Genomic DNA, 15121 nt, shown 5'->3' on the forward strand with positions numbered 1-15121 from the left:
TCAACTGTTAGTTATATTGTTTCTTTATATGAAATAAATCATATTTTCTCACTGCTTTCAAGATTTTCCCAACATTTTGACTGTTAAGTGTCTAGGTGTGGTTCTTTGTGCTTATCCTGGATTTTACTGAAGTTCTTGAATCTGTAGGTTAATCTTTTTCATCAAATTTAGGAAGTTTTCAGCTATTATTTTCCCCAGTATTTCTTATGTCCTCCCCTCCTCCACAGACTCCCATTACATATATTGACATGCTTGATGTCCCACGGATTTCAGTATAAATCTTGCCTATAACAAAATGGGGCCCTCTCTTTACATTTTTTCTGATTCCATTTAATTTTCAAAACTTAGTTCACTGGCTATTAGTTAAGAATTAGGTATTATATTCTTTCAGAAATAGTAAGGAGAATAGTATTTAGATCTTTGTTCTGAATACAGAGGAACATAAGAGATGACAAAAGTGAAATAGTAATAAGTGAACTGATATGAAATGGAAGAAAACTGTTTCCAGTTACAAAATAAGAATTCTCTTCATAAATAGTAACTAAAAAGGAAAAATGAGAGAATGACAGTGGAACAGTAGTGTTCCTCTTGAGACAATGTTTATAAAACCTTAAATGTAATCTTTAATGAAAAAGTCATATGCATTATATAAAAAGGGGTCATTATGAGTGATGTGGAGATACATACATATGCATTCTTAAAAATACCACATCCCTTATACAGATTTAAAATATTTTTTAGCTACATTTATGAGCCTTTCAAAAGAATGGCGCTATGTCAACTAAAGGACAACCAATAAATATAATTAGTTCTTCATCAACACAGTAAGGTTAACAACAATATTAAAATACTTTCCCTCATACAGTCAAAATACTAATCTTAATTTTCATTAACATATTTGTAGGCAAATGTGTAATTACCAAACAATGTACAGCACAGAAACAAGAAAAAGTGTTTTAAGTTTAGTTATTTTGGTAGGTTTTTCTAATACACATAATTGTCAACAATTTATTATAAAAACCCTACATATACAATTAATAAATACTTGATCAAGTCTTTTAAAATATAATCAGAATGAAATGTGTAGAAAAAGACATTTCAAAGTCATAGAAGTTACTACTATCACAATATTTAATCATTTTTACAATAGGTCTGCTGGTTCATTTCAATTCAATCCATTCTCAGAACCATCACATTTCTTGCTGAATTTGATTTAGAGCAAAAGCAAGTTGCTTAATTTTTATTTCCATTGCTTTTTTGTTCTTGCATGTTTCTTCCAGAAGTCCACGCATTTCTTCTTCAACTTGATGAACCTAAATCAACATATAAATTTTATAACATTTACATTTCTTAATGAAAATGTATTTTAAAAAATGCAAAAAAGTGAAAAATTTATTCTTATACATTTTGTATTTTGTGATGCCCATTTAAAGCACAGAGGTTAATAAAATGTTAACTTGTTCAAATAGTAATAGGGAAAATGTTATACTGTATACAAAGTACTTACATGTGTATTATCCATTTATTTCTCATAGGTTCTTGTGATGAACACATGGTAATTTATTTTAACTCTTTTATAATTTAGAAAACTTGTTCAAGTTCTGTAGCTTCTCAGGAGCATATTTGGATGATACCCAGTTTTCTGACTTAATCTTTCCACTGTCCTGTGCTGATTATGAATGCTGAATCATGAATTTGACTTACCCTTATAGACTTTAAAAACTGAAACAACCTCCATTTCCAAAGAAACTCTTTAATTTAAACACTGCATTTCTAAAATTGCTGGTGCTGGTTATAAATTACCATCTTTTTGAGAGATCATCTTATGATTTTATTGTTAACCTACATTCTCCTAGGATTCAATGTATTTGATACTATTAATTTCTGCTTGAAACTCTCTCTCCTATCATCCAACATTCCTGAGAGTACTACCAATATCATCATCCCTTTCTGTTTACTTCTCTCTTCCTAATCTCTAATACAGACTTCCTAATTTTTTTCCCTTTGAAAACATTTTTCCTAATTTAAATGATCACCTCTATGTGATGCCTTACAATTTTTTTTCATGATTACCACATTTAAGCTTTGGTGAAATTTTTCTATTATCTAACAAAAACCTCCCTTTGATATTACATCATATTGGCAAGATGTCCATAATCAAACACAGTATTTTCCTTTTAGCTAAAGGCCTAATTTTATACTTTATTTAGTAATACCTAATGTACTCTTGTTCAACAATCGGTAGATGTTAAATAAAATATCTGAAACATCTGCTAACTGGAAATGAAATAAAAGAACTAAATTTTGAACAAGTTATATTTCCTTATTCATTGTGATTATTTCCAAAGACCTAAATCCCCCTTTCTGGTTACATAGACTCCTGATGGTAATGGCATTTAATTATACAACCTTGATTATAATATATGAAGTATTACTTTCCTTTTCTATTAACTCTTTTCCTTTTCCAGTTGCTGATTTCTGAATCTCCAGTCTTAAAGATATCTGTTTCTTATTATTACTTCAAAATCAGGGAAAAATGGAAATTCATAACTATCTGCTCATCTAGTGGATCTTAACAGAGGGGTCATATCGGAAGCACCTGTTGAGAAAAATACCTGGGTCTGATCCCAGTCTTAGTGAATGGAAGTCTGAGGGGGAAGCACATGCATATGTATTATTAAAAAGCTCTGCGGGTAATTTTGATGTTTGCCTCTGATTTATTATCATCCTAACCCATTCCTTTGTCAATGATATTAAAATGAGAAACTTGATAGTTTTGAACCCTAATTGATAATAAAATACTCCTTGAGAACTTGTCCTAGGTAGTGATGGATTGTATCTAATACATTCACATTCTCATCTTGCCTATGTGTAACCAAAGTGGCTTCCAGCTGAAATTGGCTAGGGATACAGAAATTTTTATCCAGAGTTCATGGAGCAGGTACACATCAGAATCAAACTTATAACCTTGGTTTCATTAAAATTATATTCTACACCTAATCTAAGTATTACCGACATTTTGGTCTGGCTTCATGATTGTACTGGCAATTTTCTTCCTATCTATTTGGTTATTAAATCATACTTCCTTTTCTCTTTTATCATTGTCAAAGATCCAATTTACTTAGCTATAACAATTTAATACTGATTAGCAAAGTGAATTTTACTTACAGTACCTTTAAATTTGCAGAATCAATACATTTCTGCTTTTCACTTGCTAGCTGTATTATTTCAGCTCGATGAGCTTCAACAATTGCATCAACGTGTTTTTTAAAGGCATCATCCATACTATGAAGCATTTCTATTGCATCCCTTAAAAACAAAACAAACCCACATATCTACTGGTACATATAAAAATTAGGCTGTTTTTTGTCTTTTTAGATGGAAGCTCTTACATTCATATTTTAATGGAAGCATAACTCCATTAAATAGCAAAGGGCTATCTTAGGTAACTAAAGATATAAGTAGTTCACCATCCAACAGAATCTTAGTAACAGAATAGAGTAAGGTAACATCAATGGAAGTTTGTTACACTATTACCCTCTGAAAGTTAGAGTACATTGGTTCTCATTTATTTTGAGTCTAAGAATATGGTTTATAAGCACCTTCATAGATGCTACTATCAATCTTTTTTTCCTCCATGTATTAGCAGTGTGATAATAATTTGAGGTATATATACTATAGTAAGGTTTAAGTTTGTAAGCATATATGTCTGACTTCCCTATGTTAATGCTTAATGGATAAAACCCTATGTTAATAAATTATAAACAGTATTCACAAAATTTTAGTGCTAAAAGTTTCTTATAGGCCAAATACCCATTCCTTTATATTAAGTATGAATAATTTTATTAAAAACGTTAAGTCCATAATGAACAAACTTCCTGGTTTTGGCATAGCCCATTGTAATAGTGGATTGAACACTGGGACTGAAACCAAGCAGGACCCTGTGGGGCTCCTGGGCATAGAAGCCGTTCTGTGTCCCCATTTCTTGTTTGCAGGGAATAGACTCCAGCCTCCATGACCTTCCCTGAGTTCCAAAGGGCAGATTCAAACAGTTGCTAATGAGGGAAGGGAGGGGATGCAGAGAGTAGGGAGAAGACCACCTGACACCAGATTAAAGGAACCAGAGAAGCTCATCAGGAGACCACCTGAGGCCAGATTAAAGGAGTGCAGGCACTGCACACACCCTGATCCTTATTAGCTGCTCCGCCCTTGAACCACTGCTATAAAACTCCTCACTTCCCAGGCTGGGACACAGTTTTTTGAGGCACAAGCCTGTTGTGTCCCCCTTTGCCCAGCAAAGCAATAAAGCCATTCTTCTCTATTTCACCCGAAACTCTGTCTATGAGACTTGATTCGGCACCAGTGTACAGAGGACGAGTTTTCAGCATCAGGACCATGAATCAAAAGTCTTTTTTTTTTATTCCCAGTTGCAACAGTTGGTAGCTATGTGACTAAGGGTGAGTCACAAACTCTGTGTTTAAAGTTTGTCAACTATAAAACACAATAGTCCTGCCTGTTCAGCCAACCTCACAAAATTATTGCTGGGTTCAAAATAAGATATAAGAAAAAAATCAATTTATATATTATAAGAAACTATGCAAATAAAATCTATTCTTATGATCAATAATTTACTTATTTTATTAAAATTCCGTTAAATTAAAAATCATATTATCAATCTTAGTCATAAAAGCATTAATGTATGAAATCAGGCCTTTATTGTTTTGCTCTTAAAGACATGAAAAACAATGCAATATAAGAGATTCTAAAAATTGTCAGGCTTTATGATTTTTATTAAGTTTAGGAACTGCTAGTTATATGAAATGATTGTTTCTTTTTTTTTTTTTGCGGTACTTGGGCCTCTCACTGTTGTGGCCTCTCCCATTGCGGAGCACAGGCTCCGGACGCGCAGGCTCAGTGGCCATGGCTCACGGGCCCAGCCGCTCCGCGGCACGTGGGATACTCCAGGACCGGGGCATGAACCTGCTTCCCCTGCATTGACAGGCGGACTCTCAACCACTGCGCCACCAGGGAAGCCCGAAATGATTGTTTCTTTTAGGATCAAAAGGACTCCAAATTGCAAAGCTGTGACCAGCAGGAAAGAAAACTGCAATAGGTTCCAAGTCAAGGTCTCTGTATTAGTGCTTGGTTGTAAAGCAAAGTGGAACAGGGTCCATTAGCAAATAAACAAATGACTGTATTATCAATCAAAACTTTCGGGGGAGTAAAATAACACCTTTTCAAAGAATTAAAATATGAGAAATCAAATTTCCAGGTTCTATTAGACTTGATATAATGGGAACCTACCTCTCTCTATATGAGATTTTTGGGCTACCTATATGCCACGTTATCTATGCCATTCTGTATCTTGACATGAGCACTGGTCACTAAACCATGCTACCTAATTTTTAAGGCGGTCAACTTTGTAAATTTTAACAAGTCTAGTTATACAGCTTACAAGGTAAAACCCTCATTTCCTCTAGAGTATTTTATAAAATCCATAAAACAATGGCATATATGTATACATTTTCTTCCCCTTCTTTAAAATCAACTCTTATCCTCAGCTGGTGCAGGCCAACTGCTACCTAAATATGTTTTAGCTTCTTCAGGAGCTCACTGTCCCTGGTAGTCAGTGATTTCCTCCTCTAAACTCCACATACAACAGCCAAAAATATCACTTGCTGCTTTCATTCAAACAGAGTTTGAAAACAATAATCATAGTAATAAAAATGAAATATTTATACAGCAATTACTATGTGTCAGGCACTATTTAAATGCTAAATAACCCATAAAAACCATATATATATACATAAATACACACATATATAAAGTTTAAATCTCACATCAAACATTAAGGTAGGAACTATTATAATCATTTTATAGATAGAATGGAAATAAAGTACTTGGCAAATACCTATGTCCAGCATGTTTTTACTCTCCTCACCCCCATTCTCCCGCCATTCTACACAACCCACCCATCCCAATTCAGTTTTATGTTTAAAGATATCCCACATACTTTAGGACTTAATCCTTACTTTTGCAGTTCAATACTTTTGTCTCTTTCTGCTTTAAGTTTCCTTTCTTTGTTTTCAAAGTTTTCTTTCACTTCTTTTACTTGCATTTCAAGATGACACAGAAGCTCTCCTTTATCATGCCACTTCTGATTAAGTGTACTAATATGAGAAGAAATAATATAAAAAATAAAATTGGTTATATGAAATTATTAAGCCACATGTTATTTCTCAACAGGAAATTCGTATAATACCTGTAAGCTTTTCTAATTTCTTCAAGTTCTAATTCCTTTACTTTCAACTGCTGTTTTAGTTTTTCTTTTCTTTCATTGTATCTTTCTAGTTTCTCAATTATTTCATCCAGTTGTGAAGATTTTTCATCAAGTTGTTCTTGGGTACATTTTTGTATTTCAGTGATCTTTTCGTGTAATATTTTGATTTGTTCCTCTCTTTCCTGTAAACACTTCATTTTTACAGAAAAAAACCATTATTTAAAAAAATAATTATTTTTATTAATCTTGAATGTCTCATTTCCTAATTAATTCAATATGGTTTAAAATTATTATAAAAACTATAGATTAAAAAATAAATTGAACATTCAAAGAATGTTTTAGAAAAGATTTATAGAACATTTTAAAAATCACAATCAATAAGGAATAGCACTACTACTATGTTTTAACTGCCACTAAGAAAGATGCACTATTTACACTTTTTAATTTCATTGTTAGTAACTACCAACCACACAGAGGGAGTAGAAGGAAAACTGTACAATGAAAATTTCAATTAACATGGAATACAGCAAAGACTTATGTTCACTGTGCATGTATGATACAAATTAAAATGCTATTTCTACTATGCTAACAAGCGTCTTCTGCATTAGGATGAGCAAATACTTTAAAGTATGATTTCATCACTATTACAATGTCACATGAAAATAGGCTCTACATCCCCCAAAACTTCCTTTTATTATATCTTCTGTACTGTGAGTCTTACTTTATCCTCTATTTGCATATTACAAATCAGAGGATAATGAAAGCCCAAGACCGCCTTAGGCACTGTTAAGTGTTTGCAGGTATTAGGCCTTATATGGGTTATTTACTTCAATGAACATGTTTGCTTTAAGGGGTATGCCTGGACGGCTGGAACAGCCCTGCTATAACACCAACTACTGATATCAGTCTCTGAAAGTGAGAAAAGATGAAATTGGCAGTTTTTGTTCTTACCCTGTTTCCCCTGCCCCACCTTGCCTTTTTTTCCCTTTTGGGAAGAAGATGGAGGCAAACAAACAAATAGTGAACAAGGCCAATTTAGGCATGAATTCATCAGTATTTTAAAACATGTGGTTCAATTCCTCAGTGTGTTATATATCTAAAAATTCTAAGCAAAGATATCAGGTAGTCTTCTAGTCTTGACCAATATTTGCATAAAAGGCATGAATTGTTTATTTTCTCCTCACAACTCTCGTACTTAAGAGTAATACTTAAGTAAGTACTTAGAGGAGAGCAGTCTTGACGCATATTATATTAGGAATCCACAAAAGCTATAGAAGATTCTTATTAAAAACCCCATTAATAAAAAGAATAACATTGTAGCATCAGAGAATTTTGTGATCCATACTTAAAAGTACCAAAATAATACACAGGAGGAAACCAAATCTCAAAAGATTTGTTTCTGACTTCCATAGTAAGAATCTAACTACAGGATCTACTTAATTGAAAACATTGAACTCCAAATTTTGCAGATTAGGTCATTATCCCTTTAAGTTATTAGCTATGATGAATTTACTGCTAAAAGAAATTATGCCTAGCTATCTCTGTATGTTCTGTGATTAGATGGAATGTACCATTAATGCTCATATCTTTGAGACTGATAGTGTTCTTTAAAGTAAATGTACTAAGTTGTGAAAAGAAAAATGATGAGTTGAAAATCTGAAAACTTTTTTTTTTTAACCAAAAATCTAAAACTAAAAGTCATCTGTTTTTTGGCTCCACTATTTATTCATTTCTAGTCATTTCTTCCCAAAACTCTGCTCAGAGATTAATAAGCAGTAGTCTTACTGTGGAAGCAGTTATGTCAACCACAAATATTAAATACCAAGTATAGATTTTTAAAACAAGAAAAAATGCTCACTGCTAAAAAAATTAAATAATTTTCAGTGTAGCTTGGCATGTATGACAGATATAATTGAAATTCTGGTTTCATGCAAAACCAAAAAACCAGTATAATTGTTTAGGGTTATACAGTTAAATCATTCACAGCCTAAATCTAGATACAGATATAGCAACATGGTAATAAATATGTTTCTTTATTTTCTGTACTTGACGAAGTTAAGTTCTCAAGGAGTTTCTTAAAAATGACTAAGAGAAAAAAAAATCAAATCTTAGGTAGTTATAATTACTCTAAAGAATGAGTTCCTAACTTTATGGGTGATAATCCCACTTACAAGTTTCTTAAAAAGCCTTTCTCAGCTATTTTTATACCTTAAAGATAATCTCTAGAAGAAAATTTTGGAGTTCAAATTTGATTCACTGTTCAAGCTAACTTTCAGAATATTTCTCTGGAAATTTTCATGTAAGATACTTTGAAACAAGTGATCCTGTTAGTATTCTCTCTTAAGATAGGCCATATTGAAGAAGAGGGTAAAAACTGTTTCCCTTGGGAACAAGCATGAATCTTTTACATTCTTTCTATTCAGATACCTTAAAACATAGGATAGTAGGTTCTGTCATAACTTCGAAACGTGAATTAGCAATATTGGAAGATACTAAACAATGAAAAGTTTAAATAAAATATTTGTTTTTGTGGTTCCTAACCCTTTATGGACACTACTTCCAATTATTTCAAAGGGACATAACATTTTCCATAAAATTTTGAGGTAAAAGTAATTTCAAGTTAATAAATAAATGTCATATATAACTTTTAAAAGCAAAGAGGCAAACATAAAAGAAATAACATGATAATATGTCTTAAATTCCATAACAGCTGGGATGCACTGAGACAAATATTTATTATTATACTATGATCCACAGATTTTTCAAACTTTCCACATGTTCTTTTCCTATAATAAAATGTCAAACTTACTTCTTTTAATTTTCCAATGGTTTCAGTTTGGTCTTCTATGATTTTGCACTTAATTCTTAATGTGTCATTATCACGTTCACTTGCCTTTCGCAGAGATTCATTCTCCCTACACAAACTTTCAATTTGAGCCTCTAGTTTCCCATGATTTTGGGCTAGAGAAGATCCTAAGAAACAAACATCATCAGTAAAAAACTTAAAAAGACCTTGGAGAATTTATATTTTATGAACATCTAACTTTACAATGTATAATACAGTAAATAAAAAGAAAAGCTGAATAAAGAAACAAAATATATAATAGCACAGTATGAAGAGGAAAGGGGAAAAGAACAAAAAGGCCTTCTAAACAACTGTGGCTATTTGAGAACCTAAAACCACAAATCATGAACAAGTAACTGAGACATGAAATATTTAATGGGTCATGTTATGCTGTCCAAACAAGATCATATTATAGATTTCTATATGGAATGGACAAATGAACAATGTTCCATTTAGGCCAACACCTACTATTCATAATTTGTGAAGTCTCTAAGAATGCCTTAAAATGGTGTATATCTCTTGCCTTATGGTGACTGGAAAGGGAATGAGACTGAGGGTAAGTTTATCTGAACTTAAAGTGGTTTTCATTCATAAACGATTTCACATGTCTCCACATATAACAACATAAATGTTACCAACATTTTTAGCTAAAAAAAAATGAATGCTGCTTATGTACAAATAATTTAAAATCACTAGATAAGAAAGAAATGTATACCTGTTCAGAAACGTAACCAAATTATAGTGGGGAAGAAAACCAACAGCAAAAAAATCAGAGCTATAACTTCATAACAGGTGTAATAAACTATTTCCTAATTCCCAGGTATAATTTCATTCCTGTTTGACTGGCAAATGACTACTACTTTCATATATAGTGTCACCTTCTTTCTTGGTATGTCTAGGCAGAGTTAAGCCCTTCCTTTTCTAATACCCAGATTTGTTGGATTAGCAGAATGGGCTATTTTTTTCCCTTTGAAAATTGAGAATTTTACCTTGTTGTGCCAACTCATGTCCCCATACTTTTCTTTCTGTCCTTAAACCATAAATTAGCGATTCCTTGGCTGCTAGTTCGGAAATAAGCTGCATTTTTTCATGCCTGAGAAGTTCTATTTGAATACTCTTCTGCTTGTCATCTTCACTTAAAATTTCAAGTGTGTTGATTTGATTCTGTATACCACCAAAACACATTGAAAAAAAATGCAAAGTAATTATTATATTTAAGTGCTTCTTTATTTTCTTTTTGCATTTTATGAGAAAAAATGCTATTTAAGCAAATACAAAGTAAATGTTCCTAAATTTTATATCAGAAAATGTTTAAATTTTATTAACTAAAGATAAATGTAGGTCATGAAATAAAAAGTCAAATTTTAAGAGCCTACTCCTTTAAATGCTCTGAATTTTATTTAATATCTTAAAAGAGCAACTACACATGTAATACTCAAAATTTCTCACCAAATATTGAATATTTATATCAATAGTCTAAAGGTTACTTATAGAAAGTGAGTCCTTTTGGGCAAAATACCACTAATATTTAAAATTGAGAAAACAGAAATAAAGTAATTAAAAAATTATTATAGTTAGGTATACGTAAAAACAACCACTACCACAAAATTAATATATCAACAATTCATGTACTTCCCAAACTTCAACCACCTGTATCACTGTAAAACTGGTACATTTACTTAGTATGCTTCTTAAAATTAATTCACTTATTTTACTTAAATACTGTTTTAGTGTAAGCAATACAATCTGTGCAATCACGGTTTATCTCCTAATTATATTACTTTTCACACACGTTAAGAATATATAAGTAGTGTTATCTAGTTCATAATTGTGTACTTCCTAAAATCATCACAATATTCTTGAGAAAATGACATAAAAAATTAAAAAGGAAATATAATGTTACAATGTCTTACCTGTAAATTTGTTGCTGTTTCCTGTTTCAATTTAGAAACTTCTGCCAGTTTTGTTTTTTGTTCCTTCACCATACTGGTTAGATCTTTAATTAAAGAGGAAGATTCATTTTCTTTTCGTTGAGCCCAAACAAGAGCATGCTTGCTCTTTGCTAATTCAGTTGCAACATTTTCAAAACCATCTTTAACCTATATTTCAAAATTGCATTATAAATAGCAGTTCTGCAAATATTTAGAAAATACCTGTTTCTGGAAACAGCTTACTTCTTACATTTTTAGAATCAGAATAAAATTCACAGATAATTGGCTTTGCAGGCTAGCCAGGCCGTATATGTTTGTGTTGTAAGTCCTCAACCCTGCTATTATAACATAAAAGCAGCCGCAGATGCTATGTAAACAAGTGGGCATGACTGTTCTAATAAAACTTTATTTATAGAGCCTGGAGACTTTAGTTTGCCAATCCCTGCTCTATAGTAATAGAGAATTCAGGTTTCCTAATTCCTGTTCGTGCTCTCTTTACTTGACCATTTATAACCTCACTTAGCTTTGGCAATAGCACTGAAGATTAGCTATTATTTATGTGAAGAAATAAGGCTCTAAGAATTTAAGTAATTTGGTTAAGATCCTATAGCCAACATGCAAATAGAGCTAGAATTCTAAAACGCAGTCCTCTTTTCAAACCATATCTTGTTGATTCTGTTTTCAATAAAAAGCTAGACGCCATTCTTACATCTTTAAATCTTCTGGCTTCAACAGTTAAAGCAATACGGAATTCATTTTCTAAATCCATATACTGTTGGTTTAATGCATCAATTTTGTCTTGGTATTCTTTTATAACTTGTTCATGTTTTCTCTCTTCTTTAGCAATTTCTTTAGCTAAGGCTTCCTGGAACTCAGCTTCACTAAAAAACTTCCTTGTTTCAAGGTCTTTCCTGGGATGAAAAACAAATAAAAATCACAGGATGCTGTTTATCTGGAAAGAAAAACTTTAAAGGCCTTTAAATAGTTATTAAATGTTCTATATTCCCTATTGTTAAAGATCAGCTCCTCACTTTCACACACAGAAAACTAGGGATAGGATGGTAGATACAGAAAGAATATGAGTTTTGATTGCGTATTCAGTGGTGACAGGGATAAGAGGAGTATGCCAAATCTTAACTTCACTGAGATCGTTCAGAATCATTTTATGGTTTCTAAAATTCTTTGGGTGCATTCACAGAAGTCAGGTTCTGTTTCACTGCATCTTTGGTTGAGTCTTTGACATACAATAAATACAGTCTGACTGGTCCTGGTGGCTGGTTAATTGAAGACAACAGTTATGTGTGAAACTTCACCAATCTTTTAATATAGGGCCAGTTTTTTAATTTCAATGTGAATTCATTCTTCAGAGTTCTCCATTATTTTTCTTGAATAAATCAAACTCATAAAACAAAACCCATAACTTCTGGTTTTGGTTTCTTTAAACTAGAACAAGTTATAAGATATCTGAAAAGAAAATTAAGTGCCAATTTTTAGATTTTTGTGATTATTTGTCCCCCAATCTTTTATAGTTGTCTTGACCACACATATGATGACAATTTTCCCCAGAGCATCAAAATTTAATTTATGTATTAAAATTTGATTTATACAAGGACAAAACCAAAACAGGCCTGAGAACAAACACAATTAACTCATGGCAATCATACAATTCAACTGGTAGTAAGCAGATAACTAGCTGAATGTACTTAAAATACTGTGGACTCTAAAAAGCAGGTGTTGGCAAACTACAGCCCATAGACCAAATCTGGCCTGCTGTCCTTCTTGTGGGGAAGTAAACTTTTACTGAAACACAGCCATGCCCATTCATTTATGTGCTGTCTATGGTTACTTTTGTGGTACAAAGAGATAGCTAGGCATGACCTGAAAAGCCTAAAATATTGATATTTTCTATCTGGACCTTCACAGAGAAAGTTTGTTGAACCCTGATTCAAAGGGATAAAGAATACTGATAATTTAACAAGTAGTTACTTGGAAGTCAATTAAAACAGCTTTCTCTATATTACAATGATCAATTTTTAGTTGGGCTTAGAGAAATGGAAAATGAGCTTCATTGCTATAAGCCCATACCTCAACCTCAATAAAGTTACTGATTTGTTTTTAAGCTACTAGTTCTAACTCTAAGACTGATTCTAAAGCATACATAAACATGTCATTCTCCATGAGCTAACTGTGCCAGACTTCACCACTGCTCAATCACTGTCTAGTCTTGGCAGGGGCAGGGGGGAAAATCAAATAACTTTTTCCTATTTTAAATGTCCATATTTTCCTAAAATATATATATTTCATTTACCTGTGTTCTTGTTCTTTCAATGCAAGAAGTTCATGAAGTTGTTGCACCTGTTCCTTTTTTTGATGAAGAGAAGTTCTAAGTAAGTTTATTTCTCTATCAGCAGCTGCGGCTTTGAGTTCCACCTCTTGGATAAGTTCCATCTGAGTAAAATACACACCATTACAGTATTTAGATAATAATCTCCTCTGATTCTATTTTAATGTCAGCTCCCCAAAGACAAGTGCCTTCTAAATAATAGGACCCAGTGACTAAGTTGATTTTCAAAATTTATTAAATAATGCTATGGTCACATAAAGTGTAGTCTTAGAAGCATCAAACACATTAGCATTAACTCTTATTTCACCACAGACTTTATTGAAAAGTTCCATTCAGAAGGCATGAAAATTAAGTCTCCAAGTACCCCAAGGAGACTAAAAAGACTGGCTCTTAAACACAAGCCTAACAACCTGCAGCATTTCCACCAACTCTGCTTTGTGAATGCTGGCAGCCCTAATTGAAGAAATGATTCCATAGGTTAAATTACTGGCACATTTAAACTAATTTTTGCATTCAGCCTAACATCCTTTATGTTTACTATATAATGACATAATTTGTTTCAGGACAGAAGCTATGAATGTGTTAATTCATGGGACTGATAGAGTAAAACAGAGAAATACCTGTGCTGCTTGCTGTTGCCCTTTTTGTCTCTCCTTTTTTTCCAATGCTTTTTCCAGGGTTCTTAAGTGTCTAACGTGATCCTCTTGTTGATCTCTTGCTTTAATTAATTCAATAGTTAGTTTTTTAATTTCATTTTGAAGTCTGTGAACCATAATTTCGAGTTGTAGTTTGGAATTTCTCTCTTTAAAAATAATTTCCTTTAGCCTAAAGCATAAATCAAATGTTGCTTTAAGTATATTATACATATAGAAGGATAAAAACTGTACTAAACATTACAAATTACAGTAGAGAGGAAGATCTGAAGTATGTTCCAAATTCTCCTTAGATAAAAAACGTTGAAAAACAGTATGCCTTTCGCCCATCCCTGAAACTAGCATTGGGCCAAGAGGGAAAACATTTTACATAAATCAATGAAACTTTATCTAAGAAGATGTAGTACATATATACAGTGGAATATTACTCAGCCATAAAAAGGAATGAAATAGTGCCATTTACAGAAGCATGGACAGACCCAGAGATTATCATACAGAGGGAACTTAAGTCAGAAAGAGAAAAACAAATATCGTATAATATTGCTTATATGTGGAATCTAGAAAAATGGTACAGATGAACTTATTGGCAAAGCAGAAATAGTCACAGATGTTGAGAACAAACTTATGGTTACCAAGGGGGGTGGGCTGGGACAAACTGGGAGACTGGGATTTACATATATATACTACTATGTATAAAATAGATAACTAATGAGAACCTACTGTTTAGCACAGGGAACTCTACTCAGTGCTCTGTGGTGACCTAAATGGGAAGGAAACCTAAAAAAGAGTGGATATATGTATATGTATAACTGATTCACTTCGCTGCACAGCAGAAACTAACACAACATTGTAAACCAACTATACTCCAATAAAAATTAAAAAAAATACAAAGCTGTAGTAACTAAAACAGTATGGCACTGGCACAAAAACAGACACATTGACCAATGGAACAGAATAGAAAACCTAGAAATAAACCCACACATATATGGTCAACTAATTTTCAACAAAGACCCTAAGAATATACAGTGGAGAAAGGACAGTCTCTTCAATAAATGGTATGGGGAAAAC

The 15121-nt window shown here is 32.5% G+C and overlaps 1 protein-coding gene across 1 annotated transcript in view; it reads right to left on the minus strand.

The window, feature by feature from the left end:
* Positions 1–599: 599 nt before the first annotated feature.
* LRRCC1 (leucine rich repeat and coiled-coil centrosomal protein 1) overlaps positions 600–15121 on the minus strand; it is a 35121-nt gene continuing 20599 nt past the window's right edge. The window contains exons 10-19 of the mRNA XM_007461734.1: positions 14021–14225; positions 13365–13504; positions 11766–11967; positions 11039–11224; positions 10115–10289; positions 9090–9253; positions 6263–6471; positions 6033–6170; positions 3174–3309; positions 600–1313 (exon numbers count right to left, since the gene is read on the minus strand). Coding sequence (XP_007461796.1) covers positions 1191–1313; positions 3174–3309; positions 6033–6170; positions 6263–6471; positions 9090–9253; positions 10115–10289; positions 11039–11224; positions 11766–11967; positions 13365–13504; positions 14021–14225 — 1678 coding nt within the window. The 3' untranslated portion in view covers positions 600–1190. The remainder of the gene's footprint in view (positions 1314–3173; positions 3310–6032; positions 6171–6262; positions 6472–9089; positions 9254–10114; positions 10290–11038; positions 11225–11765; positions 11968–13364; positions 13505–14020; positions 14226–15121) is intronic.

This window comes from Lipotes vexillifer, unplaced genomic scaffold, assembly GCF_000442215.2.
Source record: "Lipotes vexillifer unplaced genomic scaffold, Lipotes_vexillifer_v1.1 scaffold163, whole genome shotgun sequence".
NCBI classification, from domain to species: domain Eukaryota; kingdom Metazoa; phylum Chordata; class Mammalia; order Artiodactyla; family Lipotidae; genus Lipotes; species Lipotes vexillifer.